The sequence below is a fragment of the Podarcis pityusensis genome (genome assembly GCF_964106645.2).
Source record: "Podarcis pityusensis genome assembly, chromosome: 6".
Lineage (NCBI taxonomy): Eukaryota > Metazoa > Chordata > Lepidosauria > Squamata > Lacertidae > Podarcis > Podarcis pityusensis.
This window is the reverse complement of record NC_138030.1, coordinates 95814318-95834080: the sequence shown is the minus strand read 5'-3', so window position 1 is coordinate 95834080 and position 19763 is coordinate 95814318. Positions and strand designations below refer to the sequence as shown.

Genomic DNA, 19763 nt, shown 5'->3' with positions numbered 1-19763 from the left:
GGGCTCAATTTCAAAGGCAAATAGAAGAAGGCAGGCAGGGACTTCATAGGAACACTCACTCTGTTGCTGGTGTAAAAACAGCAAACTGGGAGGAGGTGGCCAAGTCATTTTTAAATCAAGGCAAATGCCATACCAGCAGTCACACAAGTAGCACACACACCAAAATGAAAGAAATACAGTTGTGATCCCAGAAAAATGGTGGCAGCCGCTGAGGCTACTGAGGGAAAGAAAAAGAGGGTCCGATAGAGGGCCGCCATGCCTGAATGCGGGAATGGCTATTGGCGATGTGGCAAGGGCACCGGTTCTGGAAAATTTATCAGTGTAAGTAAACAACTAAGGAATAAAAGAAGGGTGGCAAATAAGCAGAACAACCAAACGTAAAGAGCAATGGAAAGGGGGTTTTTGTGTGTGGAAAAAACAACAACGTGCAGACTGTCTGCATCTAGACAAGAGGGAAAACTGAGGGAGTCCAGCCTACTTCCCACAAGCCTTTGCTCCTGGTCTAGTGTCTCACAACAGAGTGAACACCCATTCCATTGGATACGACACCCCGTAAACTGAAATAAAGCTTAACCTGGAAGGACTGTTGTATAAAGGGTACAAATTAGCTCCACAAAATGGTGCGAGTAAAGAAAACAGGACACCAGTGGTGGCTATGGTAGTCACAGAGGAAGAGAAGACAGAAATTGATCTAAATGAGACACTGAGAGTTGTGCAAGCAGCAATAGAAGCAAATAAGCAAGTGTCAGCACAACTTTCTAATAACATTATGGTACAGTCTAAGAGAGCCATTTCTGTAGAGGGAACTTTGAAAAGGAATCTAAACTAAAAGCTTTGGCAGTGCGCACCTGGAAAAACTTTGCATAGCCACTAGTTACAAGTCCTTGGGCTTATCAGACACGAAACACCACCATCCTGACTGAGCAGGTTGCTTACCTGAGTGACTCTGTGCGATTGATCATTGGCTGGCAAGGTGGGGGAGAAATGTATATTATTGGTTCCTCCGTAACTACCATCAACGCTTTATTATTCGAAACTGAATGTTTATACCTAGAAGGGGGGAATACAAAGCCTTAGATATTTGTTCAAAGGAGACATACCTTGAAGAAAAGAAATGTGAAGATTGTGTATCTATATATATATATATGCTGTTTAGTTTATCCTTTATAGGATAATTTTATTTTGTATTCCTTTGAATATCTTTTTATAGGCTGCATGCCTGTATAATAAATTGATTTCAAACATGAAACATCAAAAATACAAAGCCATATAACAAAACAAGGCTTCTGAAACCATCTGTGGAAAGAAGAGCTGCCTCAGTTTTAGATCCCACATGTGTGAGGTGGCTTACTTATCTTGGAAGACAAAGAGTTGTTAAACACAACAGACGTCCGATGGAATTCATCTCACCACCAGCACCCATACTTCAGGACACAAATATGTCCCAGGAGAAAAGCAAACAAGTGCATCTAAGCTGTTATTGCAATGAGGGGATGGACTACACTATCCTCATTTAAAAACAAGCAAACTGCAAAAAAGATAACGTCAGCCCAAATTTGTCTCAATAACTCAAGTTATGACCAAAATAAAGACATGCATACCTGAAACGGATTTTAATTGTTTTTACGTATGGAAGAGTTTTTAATTGTTTTATATATGGAACTGCATAATTGCTTTGTGAAATTGCTTAAATAGATTTTTATGGGATGCAATTCATAAATGGAATTAAAAGCAACCAATGGGCAAGTTTCAATTGCCAAAAATTATTCTGTTTTGCTCAAAGAATCTAGGACATTTTGTCCAGGATGGGAAAGAAAGTGTGGGAAATAACACTTAGGGACAAAGATGGGGGCTGGGTTCTCTGGCTAGACCATTCTGTGGCTTCTAAGGGAAACTGTAAATGCAGTATACTTTCCAGATTAAAATTTTTTTTTGTGTTAGGGTTGTGCAGTGGCAAGTGTAAAACATGAATCAGGTGCAGTGCATTATCCGAGGAGGAGGGGAAGGGATTCCACAGCTCTCAACAATATGAGATGGCATCCCTGGTTAGTCCCTCTCCTTCTCTTTCTGCTCCCCCCTGCAAAAAGAAAAAAAGAATAGGAAATACCAGAAACTGTAGATTTCAAGCAAGGAGCCACCCTTTGTATATTAAGCATGTTAGGTGTGTGTATTAACTATATTTAATGTATATTATATATTAAATATTAAATGTATATAAAATAAACATTAAATATACATTGATGGAGATACAGTCATACCTCATGTTACGGATGCTTCAGGTTACATCTTTTCAGGTTGCATCCCGCGGCAACCCGGAAGTACCGGAAAGGGTTACTTCTGGGTTTTGCCGCTTGCGCACAAGTGCTAAATCGCGCTTCGCACGTGTGCACAAGCGCCAAATCACAACACGCACCTGCGCAGACACGGCGCTTCAGGTTGTGAATGGGCCTCCGGAACAGATCCCGTTCGCAACCAGAGGTACCACTGTACATAATTAAATAAAAATGCTCAGTAAAGGCTATTTTCATTCTTGTCCAATTGTTAGGCATGTAACTCCAGGACTGCAACGGTCATGTCACTGCCCACAATAGAGAATACACCTGTCTCCTTCCCCATCAAGGCCTGCACCATTATTTTCATCTAAGTTACATTGCTACTTTGAGACAGTGCTCGCATGCTCAACCAAATGACCTACCCCTGTACATTTCAAAGAAAAACCCTAAGGAATAGCTATCCGACTACTCCCTTCCAGTGCAGCAGATGCTAACCATTTTGAATGCTGTTTGTTTTGAACAGTTAGGCCCTTGAAATGGGGGTGGTGAGGGAGAGAAACAGTAGTCATAATGGTTTAAAAGTAGATTAGGAAGTCATCATCCTAAAGCTGGCACTTGAAAAAAAAAGGAATGAAAGTTAGGGTGGAAGAACTGTAAGATACCAAATAGGAGGCCTTAAATATGGCAAACGGGAGGAGGGAGGAGACACAAGGCGGGTAGTCAGGATGCACGAGAACTGGCAGGATGGCGGTCTCACAAACGCTCAGTTTGGAGAGTGAGGTGAGGAGTGTATGGTGCCTGGCTGCAGATTAGAGCTGAGAAGAGGCCATTAAATGTGTCCAGAAAACGGTTCCTGGAACCTTGGGAAGCAGTCTCAGTGGAATGGAATGTGAAAAAGACAAACTGGAGAGGGTGGAGGGCAGGGGAGAAAACAGAGAAGAGAACTGGAGGCAGCAGGTGTAAATGAAATAAAACCATGCCAGGCCAACCAACGCTCAGAGAGGCAAGACAGATGAGGCAACGACAACACCAGGAAGGAAAGGGCTGGGCAGGAGCGAAGGCCAAACAAAATGCAAAGGGGAAACCCACACCACCTCCATCGGCATCATGACCCGCTGTCTCTGTGATTTAAGATGCAGGCAAGACAGCAGATACAGGACCCAAACAGGTCAGGAATCCATGGCATAACTTTACTTCTCCAAGCTCCTCTCCAAATGGTATTTATTCTGCAGAGCTCAAGCAGACACACAGCTAGCGCTCCTTCAAGCGGTTGTGCCTATAGAATCTTTCTCGCAAAGACATTACAAAGCTTCTTGTCTTGCTGCCTGCTTTCCAAAACATTCTCAGCTATTCATGCTTTCGGCACATCTGTGGCTGGCTATTAAAAAAAAACGCTGGAAAGGAAAGGCTCCAATAGGATGGAACAACCTATTAGCTGAAAAAGCCAAAGCTTCAATCTGGAGATGATTAAGTGCACATCTCATCTATTGCCTAAAGTAAACCTCTGTAACAAGCCAACAAGAGCATTAGCAGAGAAGAAGGCAAATGCTTTTCAGGCTATACATGGAGCAGGCAGAAGCCACAGGCTCACTTGGGGCATCAGGACCAAATGCACACACACAGAAACAGACCAAGAAGAGATGCAAACATATCCTTGAAATGCTCAGACAGTCAGACACAGGAAGGAACCTTGTCTTGAACTGCTGGGAGTGGGGCAGGACGAGAGAAATGCTGAAAGCAGAATTTTATAAAGAACTAGATAATCTGACTATGATCAGTATTTATTTTTATTATTTAATTTATTACCCACTCTTCACCCTAAGATCCTGGGGCGGGTTACAACATTACAGCACAATATTAAAAATAGTTTAAAATAACTTACAATTACAGAAATAAGGCGGGTTAAAGTTTCTAAAAGCAGACTTTTCTGCAAAAGGTGTTTTTGCCTGGCAAAATAACTATGCATTAGTTGCGAGAAAGAGAACTTGAGAAAGTTACATATGTGTGTAAATCAAGGTGCAACCACTGGCCAAATTAAGAGAGACATTGTATTTATTCATTTCTATCCCACCTTTCCTCAGAGGAGCTCAAGGTGGCACACACAGTACTCTGCCTCTACATTATATCCTTATAACAGCCCTGAGAGAGGAAGGCTGAGAGAGTGAAGGAGGGACCTGAGGTCACAGAGTGAACTTCATGGCTGAGTGGGGATTTGAACCCTGGTCTCCCAGGTCTTAGTCCAACACTCTGTAACCACTACACTTCGCTGGCTCTGATATCTACAATTCCCCAACTTGATAATTTTCAAAGGATTTTATCTGTGTGGGTGCTGCTTATTGACTTGGATGTTAAGATGGAGCCGAACACACCCAAGCATACCACCTCTCTCTCCAGTGGGCCCTCATGGCCCACAGCTGGGACCTAGCCTGCTCAGCCACCTGGGGCTGTGTACACTCAAGCTTCAGGATCCTCCTCAGGCACAGAAGGGTGAGGGGAAATGGTATAACGAAGACTGGCAAGCAGTATGAAGCCTCTGGATTGGTCAAACCTAGCATAAAATACGAGGAGTTTGGCCTTCTACCACTGCCTGGTCAAAGAAGTCGCTTCTACCTACTGCTCTTCAGGTTCAAGTCCTCAACTCTAGTTCCAGTAGCAGAGAGCAGGAAATCAAGGTGTCGTGTGTGTGTGTGTGTGTGTGTGTGTGTGTACGTGTGTGTGTGTGTGTGTGTGTGTGTGTGTACGTGTGTGTGTGTGTGTGTGTACGTGTGTGTGTGTGTGTGTGTGTGTGATCCCCATTCCAGATTTTGGGACAGTTCTTCACAATCCCAGACTTGCCTTGACATGACAAGGACTTCTCAAACTACAATTTTGAGAACTGAATTCCTTTTCATGCCTATTGTTTCATGCCAGAGCTATAAAGTGTGTCAATCTGTCCTGTGCAGAAGGAAAACTAACCTGCCCACAAATGCCTTTCCAACTTTACTCCTAGAGATTGCCGCAATGTTTGGAGCACACATTTTCCAGATGGAGGCTACAGCTGAAGGAGCGATTTGAAATTGGGGCTATTTTTTGGAGGTTTTTCTCTGAACAAAATGTATGTTGATCCAATACCCCAGAACAGCAGACCCAGATGGTCAAAGACATTTTTCAGCAATACTAGAGAGATTCATAATGGAAAAACATCAAGTTGCATGAAAATGAGCTGGAACAGTGTATGCCCTGGAAGGCTGTAGGCTAAAGACAGAAACCAGGATAGAACGTGCTTCACAAAAGCACATATGAGCTAAAAACTAGGAGAGGGGCCTCTGCTGGCATCTACATACCCTCCTAAGAAATGAAGCATCTCTTACACTGAAGCTGAAAGGGGAAAGATGTGCAGCATGCTTTCTGCAAACAGGATAGCTCTTGAGCCCCAAAGAACTGGAGCAAAAAGCTACTGCTACAATCAACAATACTATTTCAAATTATTATTTGGTGTCAGCACACAGGATGCAGCCAGACACTGAACCCTGTTAGAGACACAGAAAGCTGGTTTGTGTCAATTTAACATGAAAAGTGGAAAGCAATTTTGTTCAGAAATGCAACTCTTCACTCCACATACACTCAAACACCTTCAACTGGCCAAAAATAACCAAGAGCACTGACTGGCCATGTGTCCCACTCGCCAGGTCAAACCCTGTCCTCTATCAAATGAACGTGGCTTAAGCCCCACACCCCTATTAATTTAGTCTGGATTCTGGTCATGCTTTTCCCCTGTTCCCCTGACACTTGCTTCTCCAATTCATGCCTATATTTTGCTAAGTTCTTCTACTTCCATGCACCTTTCAACCCCAATTCCTATCTTGGCTCTTCTCCTGCACTGTTGGCCCATTTGCTCTCTCACTTCCAGTGTCAAGCACCCAGACCACCACCATCTACAACCTGAAGTTTGCTTCCAGCTTTGATCTTTCTGCCTGGTCTTGGCCAGATTCAGATGTACATTGAACTGGATATGGAGATCAAATCAGGACAAAGATAATCTGGTAGTTATCTGTGTTATATTATCCTAATAAATAAGCCTGTCAGAATTTCTGCATTTTGCACCCACAGTATGTTTTTTTACAGGCAGTCTCACAAAGAGAGTATTACAGGAGTCCAACCTGGATGTGACCAAAACAAACATTACCATGGCAGGTTCAGTGTCAAACTCCCTCCAAAAACATGCTTCCAACACAGGCCGTGCCCCTCTCAACAAAGAATAGCAGAGGAGTCTTGCCACATTGAACATCAGAGGTGCTCAAAGGGCTATACACTTCTCAGTCCTGACTTGGGATGAAGTGGGGTTCAGGGGCAAGGCCCTGACCGCCTTCACAGCTCAAAGATGAGAAGGGGGTGGGATGAGGCCATTATGTCAGCTGCAGAAGTGCTTGGGAAGCACAGTGCCTCACTATTTTCCAAGCTTCTCCAAGCCAAAAATATAATATACACCCACCATCATTGAACACAATCATGGACCCTGGGTCCAAGTGAAATTGTTAAGCACTATAACCCCACCCATTTACTGCCTGTGTATGTATAAGGTGCTGGAAACAGGAAGCCAAGATAATGTATGCTTTAATACTCACCCATCATTATTCCTGCCATCTGTTTCCTGAGGTACCCTTGCAGAGAATTCAAGAAGGTGCCTGCTCTGGTGGGCAGAACTACCACGAAGTTCAGTAGAGCTGGGGCCCCATTCAAGCACACTGAAAGCAAAAGATAAAGCTGTGAGTTTCAGGAGTGAACCACAGCCAGATTCCCCCATTCATTCATTTACCTATACTATAGCTTAGCTGAACCTAGGCCTGGAACATTTGAGTTGGTTCACTGTTCAGATTTGGCAACTCCTTAGCCAAGGCAGATCTTAAATTGATTTACAGCATTTGTACAATTTCTCACTTGCCCTTCACCATAAGGTCCCAGGGTGGGTTACATTAACAGCATACACAATTATAAAAACAGACGGAACCATTATAACAATAAAACAAGGAAAGTTGTTCCAAATGGAGAACAGTAATTAAAAAAGTTGCTGTAGCTATAACTGGAAAATCCCTGCCCATCTCACCTGAAATATCAACCCACTTAAGCAAGACACTATTCTCTTTGCCTTAGCACTTCTCCACACTGGCTACATGATTAATATAAGGTTTATAGCTATAATATGCAAACTGCATTGAAAACTGCTATATAAATCAGGAGAAGGGAACCTCCACTCCTCCAGATGTTGTACTCCAATTCCCATCAGCTCCAGCCAGCAAGGTCAATGGCCAGGGATGATGGAAGTTGTTTCACTACCCCAATAAAATGCTTACTATTCTTGATAGCAAAGCCTCACCAATGAAATTCCTTGCCTAGGAAAAGCCATATGGTTACTGCATTGTCTTCTTTTAAGAGACTACTAAACAGCACCTTATTTAGTTGAAAACAGTATTCTGCGAGTCTGATTTTAGTGTGGCGTTGAGTTTTGTCATTAAGTATTTGGATTTTTTTAGCATTTTGACATACTGATGGCATCTTGCTAGAAGGCATGGTTACTGGTCATTAACTATCTCCCTTTCAGGGCTACAGAACAACAGAAGTACCAGCAATCAAAATCCAGAGAGAGCGTATTTGGGTGTGGCTTGCATTCTTAACCTCAATCAAATTAGAAATTGGCATAGTTCTGAACTGGTTCACATGCAGTTTTATACAGCTAGTTCAGCTTAGCCCTGGAGGGGCTGTTATGGAGGGGGGTGTTTCTGTTTTTATATGTTGTATGAAATGTTAATGTTTTAAAGTATTTTTTTCTTTTCTTCCACCTGTGCAATGTACTGATATATCTTTTTAACTGTAAGTCACTTGGAGACCTTTTAGGTAATAAATAATTCGTAAGTTCTACAGTATTACTACTACAACCACTAAAAATAATAATAATAATCAAATATAGGGATCACTGGTCCCTGTCCAAACAAAATTCCACCAGACAGCACAAAACCCATGAATGCGCCTATTTGGATGCCTGGTCAATGACTTCATTCACCACATGATGCGTTTCACAACACAAATTGTGGCCTCATTAGCAAGTAGCCTTCTATAGCCTTTCAATAAATTGTGGACATGCAATTATACTGGACTCTTGAGCCACATTCCCAGCAAAAACATGAGTTTAAGATTTCCACAGATAACTGCAAGGAACAGAAGACAGATGTACGGCTGCCCATGACAAGGATACATTGCAGACACAACACCAGCCTCCTGCAAGCCATGTTCTGCACATCAGGAGCCAGACTCATTAATACATTACTCCACACTTCTCCAAAGGTATTTTCTTCCTCCTAAAATTAGCCACAGTGTCTCAAAAACAAACTATTGTTTCCTCGTAAAGTAGAGATAGAAACCATGGTGTGAAAAATATTTGCAAACCTAGTATGCAAAGGATCTTGCACACATGCTTCCTGCCAATGCACAAGTAATACAAAGCTATGGTTAGCAACAGGAAAGGAAGATGAGGCTGGTAAAAATTGTCCTAGCCTACTTGGGTAGGGGGGCAGGATATAAAATTAATACCATGTGCATCCTGAGCCCCCTGGAAGAAAGGCAGGGTAAAAATGTAATTATTCCCTACTCTTGTGATCAGAATTGGTGAAATTCAAGGAGAGAGCAAAGGATAATCAGCCACCTTGTGAAATCAGATGGTGGGTAAGAGCATGGGTGCAACAGAGAGCCTGCCCTCCATCTTCCTTGATTAGCAAAGCACACGTTTGCCCAGTGACACTTTCTCTGTCAAACTGATGGATTGGAAATCCATCTATGCCAGCAAACTTAACTGGGTCTGATTTGTAAATCTGGCCAAAAAACAAACCCTTGTGCAATTAAAATGTCAGATTTTTTTTAAAAAATCTAAGCAGTACAGTAACTGCTCTGCTCCAGCCAACAGTGATATCATCTGAAACATATGCCTGGTTATAAAAGTTTTCTGAGGACAAAATAATCCTTGAATTAGAGCTGGGAAGCTTCCAACAGCATAAATGAAAAACTGACAAGGGCTGGCAAATGCCAGGAGCAGAGACTGCTCCCCCTTCGGACAGAACTTCCACAACACTTGCTCCAGCCAGCCCATTCTTGCAAATTAACCTGGTTAAGGCACCATCTACTGGGCCACTTTAGAATAAACATTGGAATCTTTCATCTTCCAATCAGTGCTGAATACAGATACAAATAACTGCTGGCCTTTCTTTTTTCGGAAAGAGAGTGGTCACTGCTTCATTACCCCGGTATAGGACAACCTGATTTTTTTGCTTTGACTATAAAACAGCATGCAGCACAAACTTACACTTGGCAAGAGCATGGTGCTGATAATGCCAAGGCTGCAGATTCAATCCCTGTATGGGGCAGCTGCATATTCCTGCACTGCAGAGGGCTGGACTAGATAATCCTCAGGATCCCTTCCAACTCTACGATTCTATTATTCTATAGTTGCTCAAAGTGAGCCTCACCATGTTCAATAGTGTACACAGGGTTACAGTCTTAGTCTGCAAAGAGTTTTTAGATCAACATCTGTAGACTGCCACACTACACAGTGGCAGGTCTGAAGAGTTTCTCTTTCGCCAGCTAAACTAATGGCTCTCAACATGAAATAGCTCTTTGTCCAAATTTCCCCCTTGATTTCTTGAAAAGCAGAGATCCCACAAGTGATATTATCTTTTCTGACTGACTGCTCAAAAGCCCAGCGGTTGTGTCCGACATAAACTGGCCCAGTTCAATGAGTGACTCTGGCCATCCTTTTCCCACTATTAGAGGGCAGAAATTCAGAGTGGCTCCTTTCGCTGGCGCTACTTCTCATATATAACATTCTCAAGATGCATTTCCCGTACAACCTTGCCTCACTTTCCATGGAAGGGCACCGACATGGATGGCAAAGGCACCAATGAGAGATCTGCATTTCAGAAGAATAATCCATCCAGCTACTGACAAATTCAGAATTAGTCCATGTGAGGGAAAAGAACAGCCACACTCTTTTTAATGTGATGGCTCAAAGTTATCACTGGATTTTCCAGAAGAATAAACATAAGAGAAAAGCTTGCTCCTGACACTGTCATTGTCTAACTTTATTTTCAAACTTTCTGTCATCAGGGAACCTTTTCCATGCTGGTTTGAAATGGCAAAGAACCTTTGTGCTTCTGCCTTGCAGTCTCCATACATTGGAATAGATGCTGTTGCAGATTCTAGTATGTGCAACTGATTCACCCAAAGTGTTGGCCAGGTTTACTGAAAAATGCTGTCCTGTGGATTCACGCTGCAGTGAGATATCAGCAATTAGGAGATTTTACCTACTGACCTCAGTAAGCCACCAGAGCTTGAGAATAAAAATCAAAGGATGCATCTCTGTTTTGAAACCAACTCTGGGTATATTGTTGCCTGATGAGGGTGTTGGAAAGGAGCCTCACCTTAGTCTGTCATAATTCAGCATTACGAAGGCTAGGAGCACCATCACACAGAGTGCTCTTCTCTTTGGAGGGGAGCCTTTGAGATTCTGGTTCTGGAAAAGAAGAAAAGCATTAGAGAAAAGTAAGAGTGAACGCAGACAGTATTTTCCCACTCCTTCCAACATTAAGAATGCCATTATTATTTGTGCCAAAAGGGGGTTGCAGCATCAATCATAGTGACTTAATATTGTTGACATTCCTCACATATTCACCCAAATACAGCATCAGCTGTGATCTTGATTAACAACCAACAGGGAAAACAGAACTCTATTTGATCTTTCAACGGCATCCTTCTCAACATACTTCAGATTGCTTAAGTGACCCCATATTTTTGGCAGAGAGGGCCTTGAAGAGCACATGTGAATCCTCAAGGCTGAACATGTCTACCCTCCAATTCAGATAGCATAAAAGATTCTGCATACGTATGGAGGGCAATGCTCCCAATGTCCTCCTTCAACTGATCTAGGTCCCAAAGCCTTGGTTCTGAAGTGGTACATGGGGAAGTGAAGAAGAGGATGCAGAGTGATCAACCACATCTGAATCCATATAAAGCAGAAGTTACCATGATGAGCAGATTCCCCAGCCTAGAAATGCTTATTAATCCAGGTTCCCTTGTCAGCACGTTACCACAGTAAACAATCTCCTTCAACATGCTTATTTCTCACAACCCCACACCTACCTCCACTGCCAGTTCATCCAGCTGCCTCTTCAGAGTGCTATTCTCTCTCTTAAGGTGATCGTTCTCCAACAAGGCTGACTTCAACCTGGCCTCCAAACCCAGCATATATTCTTTTTTCTTCCTGCGTGATTGACAAGCTGATTCACGGTTCTTTATCATACGTTGCTGCCGTCTCAGAACATTCATCTATGAATGAGGGACAGGGAACTTGTTAATGCTATAATGCTATCATACTTGCAAAGAAAGGGGCACGTTGTTACATAAGCAATGAAGTTACACATTGGGAGAGGGGAAATTGGGGGGAGGGAGCCAACAAAATTGTTTATTGGAAAAAAGAAACATGAAATTCAGGAGATTCTTACCATGGCTCTTGTTGCTTTGATCCAGAACTCTTATTTCAACTTCAACCTTCTCTAAATTTGATTAAGATGCATTCACCATGTAAGCAACACTGCATTTAAAACCACGGTGTTCTTTTCAGTCAGACACAGCTTTATTTAATAATCCTATTTATTTGTAATACACAAGCCAAACTCTCCTGAAATGTTTTAAGGCTTGTATTTCAGTCTTGGCTATTTACAATGTTTTATAGCTTGTATTTCAGCCTTGGCTAATCTAGCATTTAAATGCTCTGCAAATAATCTTGCAATTTATTCCCACAGAACACCGCTGGGAAGCCCCCAATATTTTGGCTTGTGTTTCTTTAAGGGAAATGGAGCTTTTACTCTTCTCTGGGAGTGTTGTGGGTTCCTTCCTATCTAGCTTAGTCAGAGACATTTTGCCTGGTTATGTTTACAATCTGGGGACAATTGACAAAGCCGGGGGGGGGGAGGCAGGACACACTGCTATGCTTTCTGAATCAGCAGGCTGATGAAGAGAGAGGCTCAATGAAGCTAAATTTTCAAGTCTCCTTGGCTTGAGGGAAACCTGGAACTGGAAGCACTCTTGGATCCTGTCAGCCTCAATGACCCCAAGGCACCAGGTGAATGGCACCAGAAGTGACCTGACATACCATTAAGGTGTGAGAGAAGTGAAGGGGTCAGCCAAACAAGCAAGTCAACAGGTGGCATTCTTTGAACCACCCCAAGATCTTATGATGAAGGGCAGTATATAAATCTAATTAACAACATGTGACAGAGGCTTAGTTCTCACTGAACTGCACTACTTCTGATGACATGTTCCTCTATGCCCCCACAATCTTTCCACACCAAAAACTAGGATAAAAACAAAGTTCTAACATTGTTTAAAATTGTCCCTGACTTTTTAAAATGCAGGGCATTCCCTGCATTCCATCCCCATGTAGACCTTCAGTTTGAAATGGTCCAGCCCAGTCACAGTTTTACCACCGCAGTGAAAATTACCGCCTACTGGGGAAGTATGGGAAGACAGGGTATCTAACCAGTTTTTATCTATATTGCAGGCCAGTGAAAACTCATTCAATGCAGTTGCAGCCCTCTATTGAACCCAACTCTTGTGTCTCGCAGCATCATTACTGGGATTGGGGACAACTTGCAGTTTTCTGGTGGGAGAGGGAAATTGGGAGAGAAGGTTTTAGTTCTCACCTGCATTTCCAAGTGCTGCATCTTTTTTAAGTGGCTGAAAATTGGACAAAAAAAATGGAGATGTGTGGCTAGCCCTAAGATGGCTGGCAAAATCCCTGAAGCAGCAACTTCCAGGGAGGGTGGGGACTGTGTCTCCTGGTACAGAAAAAACAGCTCAACAAAGCTTTGCTCCTCTGCCCTGCAACCACACTCAATATTCCAACAATAACTTCAGCATAACTGGGAAAAAGAAGTTCAACAATGCCATCTACATACAGATTTTTCTTTTAAGAGGATTGATAAAATCTTGGGGCAGGGAAGAGGATGGCTCAAACTGGCGCATCCTTGCAGCCACATCCACCTCCAGGAGAAAAAAATCAGGAAATGAGTAAGTCAGGAAAACAGATCAAGCACAACATTGGAAATAGGAAATAGGCATAATGGTGGAAACAGTGTATCCAGTTCTGTGTTTCCTTCATAATCCTAATGTGTGGGTGGGGTCACTTTTTAAAATATATTTTATTATATTTCCACAAATTTCACATAACCATAATACAATAATCTTTAATTATTTCTGTTGCTCATAGTTCAAATCCTGCTCATGAATTCATCATATTATAGCTCTTTAAATAGTCCAAAAAAGGCTACCCTTCCACCATAAAACAATCATCATTAAGTTCTCTTATTTTACATGTCAGCTTTGCTGATTCAGAATAGCCTATCACTTTGCCTATCCATTTTTCTCTGGTAGGAACTTCTTCATCTTTCAATTTCTGTGCATAAAGTATCCGAGCTGCTGTTGTCACATACATAAACTTAACCTTTTTTTCTTTTCTTTTTTGAACTTCTGTCTCTATAATCCCTAGAAGAGCCCTGAATTGTTGCTAATGGTGCTCTACAAGTTTTCTTGGAATCCTAAAAGAAGATTTGCAGCAAAAACTCTCTAGGTGCAAGGGCCAATTACAAACTTTTGTTACAAAGAACTTACATCCATGCTAGTATTTGGGGAAGCCGCATGAAGAACAGGCTTAGACTCAGTAAGTTTTCCGGAGGTCAAACTCTTTCCTACAGTTTGCGGCAATACATTTACAGCATGGCCTGGTAGTTGTGCGACTCCACCAGTGACAGCAATGGCTGGATTAGTGGCAGGAAGGATTGCGGGTGCCTGAAAATGCACCACGGCAGGCTGAGAAAGCATTACCGGCTGATCTGAAATAGAGAGAAACAGCACTGCAGAACTGATTTATCACACAAAGAAACAGACTTCTATGCATGTTAAGTCTTGTCCCTTGGCAGCTGTATCAAGAGGAGAACTGATTTATTGCCCAAAGTTGAAACTTAACACTGATGCCAGACCTAGAAAAACATTTCAAATCCTAGGCACTCTGTCTCCTAGGATGGGATCCTTTAGTAACACCCAATGAGTTGCAGTTGCCCGGTGATACCCCCTCCCTCCTTTTAAGCAGTACACTCTGGGCCATAACATATATCACTTTGGATACTACCTTCAGGTTTTAAAAAAGTTACAAGGTGGCAAAGAAGCTACCTATTCAACATCTTTATCAACGACTTGGATGATGGACTCAAGGGCATCCTGATCAAATTTGCAGATGACACCAAATTGGGAGGGGTGGCTAACACCCCAGAGGACAGGATCACACTTCAAAACGACCTTGACAGATTAGAGAACTGGGCCAAAACAAACAAGATGAATTTTAACAGGGAGAAATGTAAAGTATTGCACTTGGGCAAAAAAAATGAGAGGCACAAATACAAGATGGGGGACACCTGGCTTGAGAGCAGTACAAGTGAAAAGGATCTAGGAGTCTTGGTTGACCACAAACTTGACATGAGCCAACAGTGTGACGCGGCAGCTAAAAAAGCTAATGCAATTCTGGGCTGCATCAATAGGAGTATAGCATCTAGATCAAGGGAAGTAATAGTGCCACTGTATTCTGCTCTGGTCAGACCTCACCTGGAGTACTGTGTCCAGTTCTGGGCACCACAGTTCAAGAAGGACACTGACAAACTGGAACGTGTCCAGAGGAGGGCAACCAAAATGGTCAAAGGCCTGGAAACGATGCCTTATGAGGAACGGCTAAGGGAGCTGGGCATGTTTAGCCTGGAGAAGAGGAGGTTAAGGGGTGATATGATAGCCATGTTCAAATATATAAAAGGATGTCACATAGAGGAGGGAGAAAGGTTGTTTTCTGCTGCTCCAGAGAAGCGGACACGGAGCAATGGATCCAAACTACAAGAAAGAAGATTCCACCTAAACATTAGGAAGAACTTCCTGACAGTAAGAGCTGTTCGACAGTGGAATTTGCTGCCAAGGAGTGTGGTGGAGTCTCCTTCTTTGGAGGTCTTTAAGCAGAGGCTTGACAACCATATGTCAGGAGTGCTCTGATGGTGTTTCCTGCTTGGCAGGGGGTTGGACTCGATGGCCCTTGTGGTCTCTTCCAACTCTATGATTCTATGATTCTATGATTCTATGATTCTATAAGCTGCTTAACAGTCTCTGCCAAATCAGACCAAAGAGTCTTCTAGTCCAGCCCTAGATTTTCAGCAGTGGCCCATCAAATACTGTCAGGAAGCTTAGAAGCAGAAGAAAGCTGGAGGTGTATTTCTTATTGATTATGACTCAGTGTCAGGTAATCAGAGAAATACTGCCTCTGAACACAGAGGTGTCACTTAGACATCATTATTAAGCTACTGTATGCAGATGGTTCCTTGAGCAGGAAGAACCCCGGAGGAGGGTGTGGTTTCCCAGGAATGTTTACCAGCCAGACATTCCACCTTGGCTGCTGAAGAGCATTAATGTATACGGTAATTGATGGGTACGTTCTTCTTTGTAAATCATGTGGAGATCTTTTTTGAAAAAATGTTGAAAGACAACTAATAAATGTTTAAAGTTTGCATCTTCCATTAACTCACAATGCTTTTAAAAGTCATCTATGCTTGGGCACATAGATGGCTCTTTGCATCCTTGGTCTTACTATAGAAAGGACCTACAAAGTAGTACTTGACCATTTCTCCACTGGGTGCCAAAACTGAACATGCATAATGAGCCTGAGGGTTGAAGCTGCTTAACTGCGTACATTAAAGATAGTTCTATATTAAAGCAATTTAAAAACATTGGCAACCCACCTTGCTTAAGAAAACTGGCACTGATCCAGTTTCCTTTTCACACATGAGAGCCAAGCTTTCCACCCTCCACCAACTGCTCACATACCTTTTGCAGGTGCTGGCTGGATAGCAACAACTGGCTGCTGCTTTGGCAGTGCCAAGAGTGTTTGAAGAGCTGGAATGACAATAGCTTTTGCATGAACACTGATGCTGGTCTGAGGCTCCCGAAAGGCAGGCAACAAAGGTTTAGGTTGAACCAAAGGTTTGGAGGCTGGCTGACTACATCGACTGGAGGTCACAGAAGATCCATTTGCTGGAGAACAGAATGAAACTGGATTGAAATTGAAGTGCTCTTCCAAAAAGATTACAATTACTGGTTCCTTTTTATCCAGGACATGCATTAGCATCAAGATAAGCAGTCATGCACCTCAACAGAGGTGACATCATAGGCCAGGAGAGCAGGGAGGAAAGCAAGAACATAGGAAGCTGCCTTATATAATCAGACCCTTGTGTTGATCTAGAGACGTCCAGCTTCCAAGAGACTGTGATCTACTCACAGTATAAAAAAACTGGCATTGATCTACCCATTGTCAGAGTTGTTGAGCTTTTGCTTTTTGGGACTACACTAACTAGCAGCGATTCTCTAGGGTTTCAGACAAGGGATCTCCTATCTGGATGCTCTGCTACTGAGGTACGAATCCTTACTCAAGTAGAAAGTGCATCAGATGAAGGGAACCATTCAAGATAGCCTAAGCACAAAATCTGCTTTTAAATATCAACAAAACCTGGAAGCTACTTATGATTAAAACTATTAAAAACATGTACATTTCAAACTAGCTTCATATATGTTGAACTTGTGTAAGCAACCATCCTTTAATTCTAAATGTTTGTGACATCAAGAGGTCACTGCAAGCCCCCTCTAAGAATCAACAACCAGAAAAGGAAGCTAGATGAAAAAGGGGACAGATCACTAACATCAACAATAGTAATTTATATAGCACATTTCAAGTGTCCAATACACAGGGTTTAGTGAATGGTCTTAAGGTTTTTAAAGATGCCAAATAATTCTGTGTCAAAATTTTAAAATATTGCTAACGATTTTTAATACAATTATTTACAAAAGCTGCAGGTAGTAGGAATCATCACTGACATCTACGGTGCTGATGCTTTCTGATACATCTCTTAAAAACGAAGAATGACTCTTTCTTCAGAACTACTGTTTATACATATGCAAACTTACGCATATATACTGATCAATTAAAACTCATACAATTCATTTTCTCAGCTATTTTAAACTGAGTGACAGCCCTAATTCTCAGTCACACTTATAATGGAAGAGAGGCCAGGATTATGACTCCTATAATGCAGATGGCCAGAGCAAACATATCTGTTATACCCGAGCGGTTTGATGTTCTGGGTGGAGGCTTCTTCTCCTTTCGTCCTACAGGTGAGGAAAGACTTTGAGAGCCCCTGTCATACAAAGACACAGGTGATGGGTGGGAACTAGAGCCCAGCTCTACACCCTCCTGAGAAAGTAAAAACAAAAACGAAACAAAATGAGTCAATTCCAGTTGCAATAAATAAGTAGAAGACGAACACATGCTAATAAAAAGTCTATTTTCAAATCTGCACTCTGTTCACACGCTATCTATGGCATGCTATGCTAAATCTTCAAGATCCCAACCCAGCTCATTAAGTCCTATGTAAGCCATTTATACCCAGTATCTTGGAATATTTGCAGTTATCACAGTAGCTGGAAATGGTGGATTAAAGGGTGCGGAGGTTGAGGGGGAGAACGTACAGCAGCCCCAAATAGAATTTCAGTTAATAAAAACCATGAATTGTAATAGATGAGGACTTGCAATGAACCATATCAGTCTCTAGGTTTGGAAAATTCGTAGGCAAATATCAAATCAGTCAAAGACTCACTCAATGGCCTTGGGCAAGTCACCTGCCCTTAACCTCAAGGAGAGTACAATAATTTATTCCTTGCATCATTCCTACTGCAGCAGAGCCTTAATTCTGGTTTGCTCCCAGGTATTTGCTAGAAAACATCGGCAGAAGAACATGGAAGTTACATAGCAGAGACGAAAAGCAATCACTTCTATGCAACTTTAAAAACTACCTACAGCTCTGAATTCTAACTCCATTAAATGCTACCCCACTGCATGTGACTAGCACAAAATGTTCAGCTGCTTACAGGTACATGTGCCGGAGAATCCACAGATAGAGGAGAAGGAACTGAATCAGCTGAAGTGGCTGGCGAGGGGGGCTCCACTTCACAGTCTACATCTGCAAAATGAGGATGTAAATGAATGTAAGACTAAATAGGTGCCTATATGTGTAGAAATCTGGATTGTATGAAGCTGAAATAGATTTAATGAGTTAATATCCTCTTTGGTTTGAGTGTTTGGGTTCCCCAGTGTCCCTTCTTTAGAAAGATTAAAACACAGCATGAAGTTAGGAACCTTATACATCATTTCCCCTTGGATCAGACTACTTTCCCCATATCCAGACTATCAGGATATGAGCAAAGAGATTTTCCATTGATTTAGGGAGAATTCATTATGGTTTAAAGTCAGCACAACAAAGTGTTGTTGCACTCAGGTCCTGCTTGTGGGCTTGCTATCAACATTCAGTTGTCCACTGCAAGAACAGAATGCTGGACTAAAATGGCCTTTGGTCTGATCCACCAGGGCTCCTCTAATGTTATCTTATGCAAGAGGTCTCATTACTACCGTGTCAACGCCAAGCACTTAAGCTGTGTGAAAAATGGGTGTATTTCAGAAGCAGCATCTAATATTTTGCGATGAGCAACCCATCCGGAGATTACCTGCTGGGATCTGCTTTGAAACATCACAGGAGTCCAAGTCCCAATGTATCAGATCCAAGTCAAAGTCAAAATCACAAAGATTGTTTTCCTACAAATTAAAGTGAGCAAAATTAGAAATAGAGAGAGAAGCAAACTGAATAAGCGGTATATTCAAGAAATACTAGGTAGACTTTCGGTTTGCGGCAAGGGGAGAAGGAAGCAGGTGCTGCTATCGCAGTGACCCGGCTGCCGCTTTTTTGGAGTTTTGGGGTAGCTCAGAGGCAACAAGCACCCCAAAGAAGGTCCTGGAGATGACCAGGACATTGAGGGGTCCCACAGTGACCAAAGCGAGCTCCCAATGGGTCCGCTTGGTTCCACAAGGAGCCAGGTCATCCCAGTGGTTGAGCCGTGGTCACTGGGCTCTAACGCACTCCAGCAGCAAGCTACCTTGTCATTCCTCTCTCAGGAGTGGAAAATTTTCCAAAATTCAATCAAAGAAACAAAAGGATTAATTCTGAATTATTTTGAACTATTGGATCTATTTGGTGTATTGACTGGAGAACAAAAAGGGAGTCTGCCCTGCAAGGGAACAAGCTGTTTGAAGAAATCAAGGTAACAAAAAAAGTCTGCCATCGCAAATAAGAGAAGGGGATAGGGTGGTCAAATTGAGAAGCTTAAATGAATGACCCTTAAGGGGAAAAAAACCCCATGACTATAACCACTACACTGCATATAACCACTTCTATATTTTAAAGGACATTTTTTTACACTTCTTTATATTGTTGTGAGGAGGAGGGTATTAAGAAAATGGACTCTTATTTGAGTGATTATATTATACCTGAGTGTCTA

General features: G+C 42.3%; 2 protein-coding genes across 4 annotated transcripts in view; one reads left to right on the top strand and one right to left on the bottom strand.

Annotated features, from left to right (window-relative positions):
- The window catches only part of LOC308480623 (uncharacterized protein), a 125074-nt gene that overhangs the window by 98346 nt on the left and 6965 nt on the right, over positions 1-19763 (top strand). The gene's annotated exons all lie outside the window — the stretch shown is intronic.
- Positions 1-19763, bottom strand: part of ATF6 (activating transcription factor 6) — an 81140-nt gene that overhangs the window by 56075 nt on the left and 5302 nt on the right. For both annotated transcript variants that reach the window (XM_081012179.1, XM_081012178.1), the window contains exons 3-11: positions 18936-19023; positions 18303-18394; positions 17499-17628; positions 16209-16415; positions 13965-14185; positions 11436-11621; positions 10718-10809; positions 6878-6997; positions 937-1050 (exon numbers count right to left, since the gene is read on the bottom strand). In XM_081012179.1, the coding sequence (XP_080868305.1) occupies positions 937-1050; positions 6878-6997; positions 10718-10809; positions 11436-11621; positions 13965-14185; positions 16209-16415; positions 17499-17628; positions 18303-18394; positions 18936-19023 (1250 nt within the window). The remainder of the gene's footprint in view (positions 1-936; positions 1051-6877; positions 6998-10717; positions 10810-11435; positions 11622-13964; positions 14186-16208; positions 16416-17498; positions 17629-18302; positions 18395-18935; positions 19024-19763) is intronic.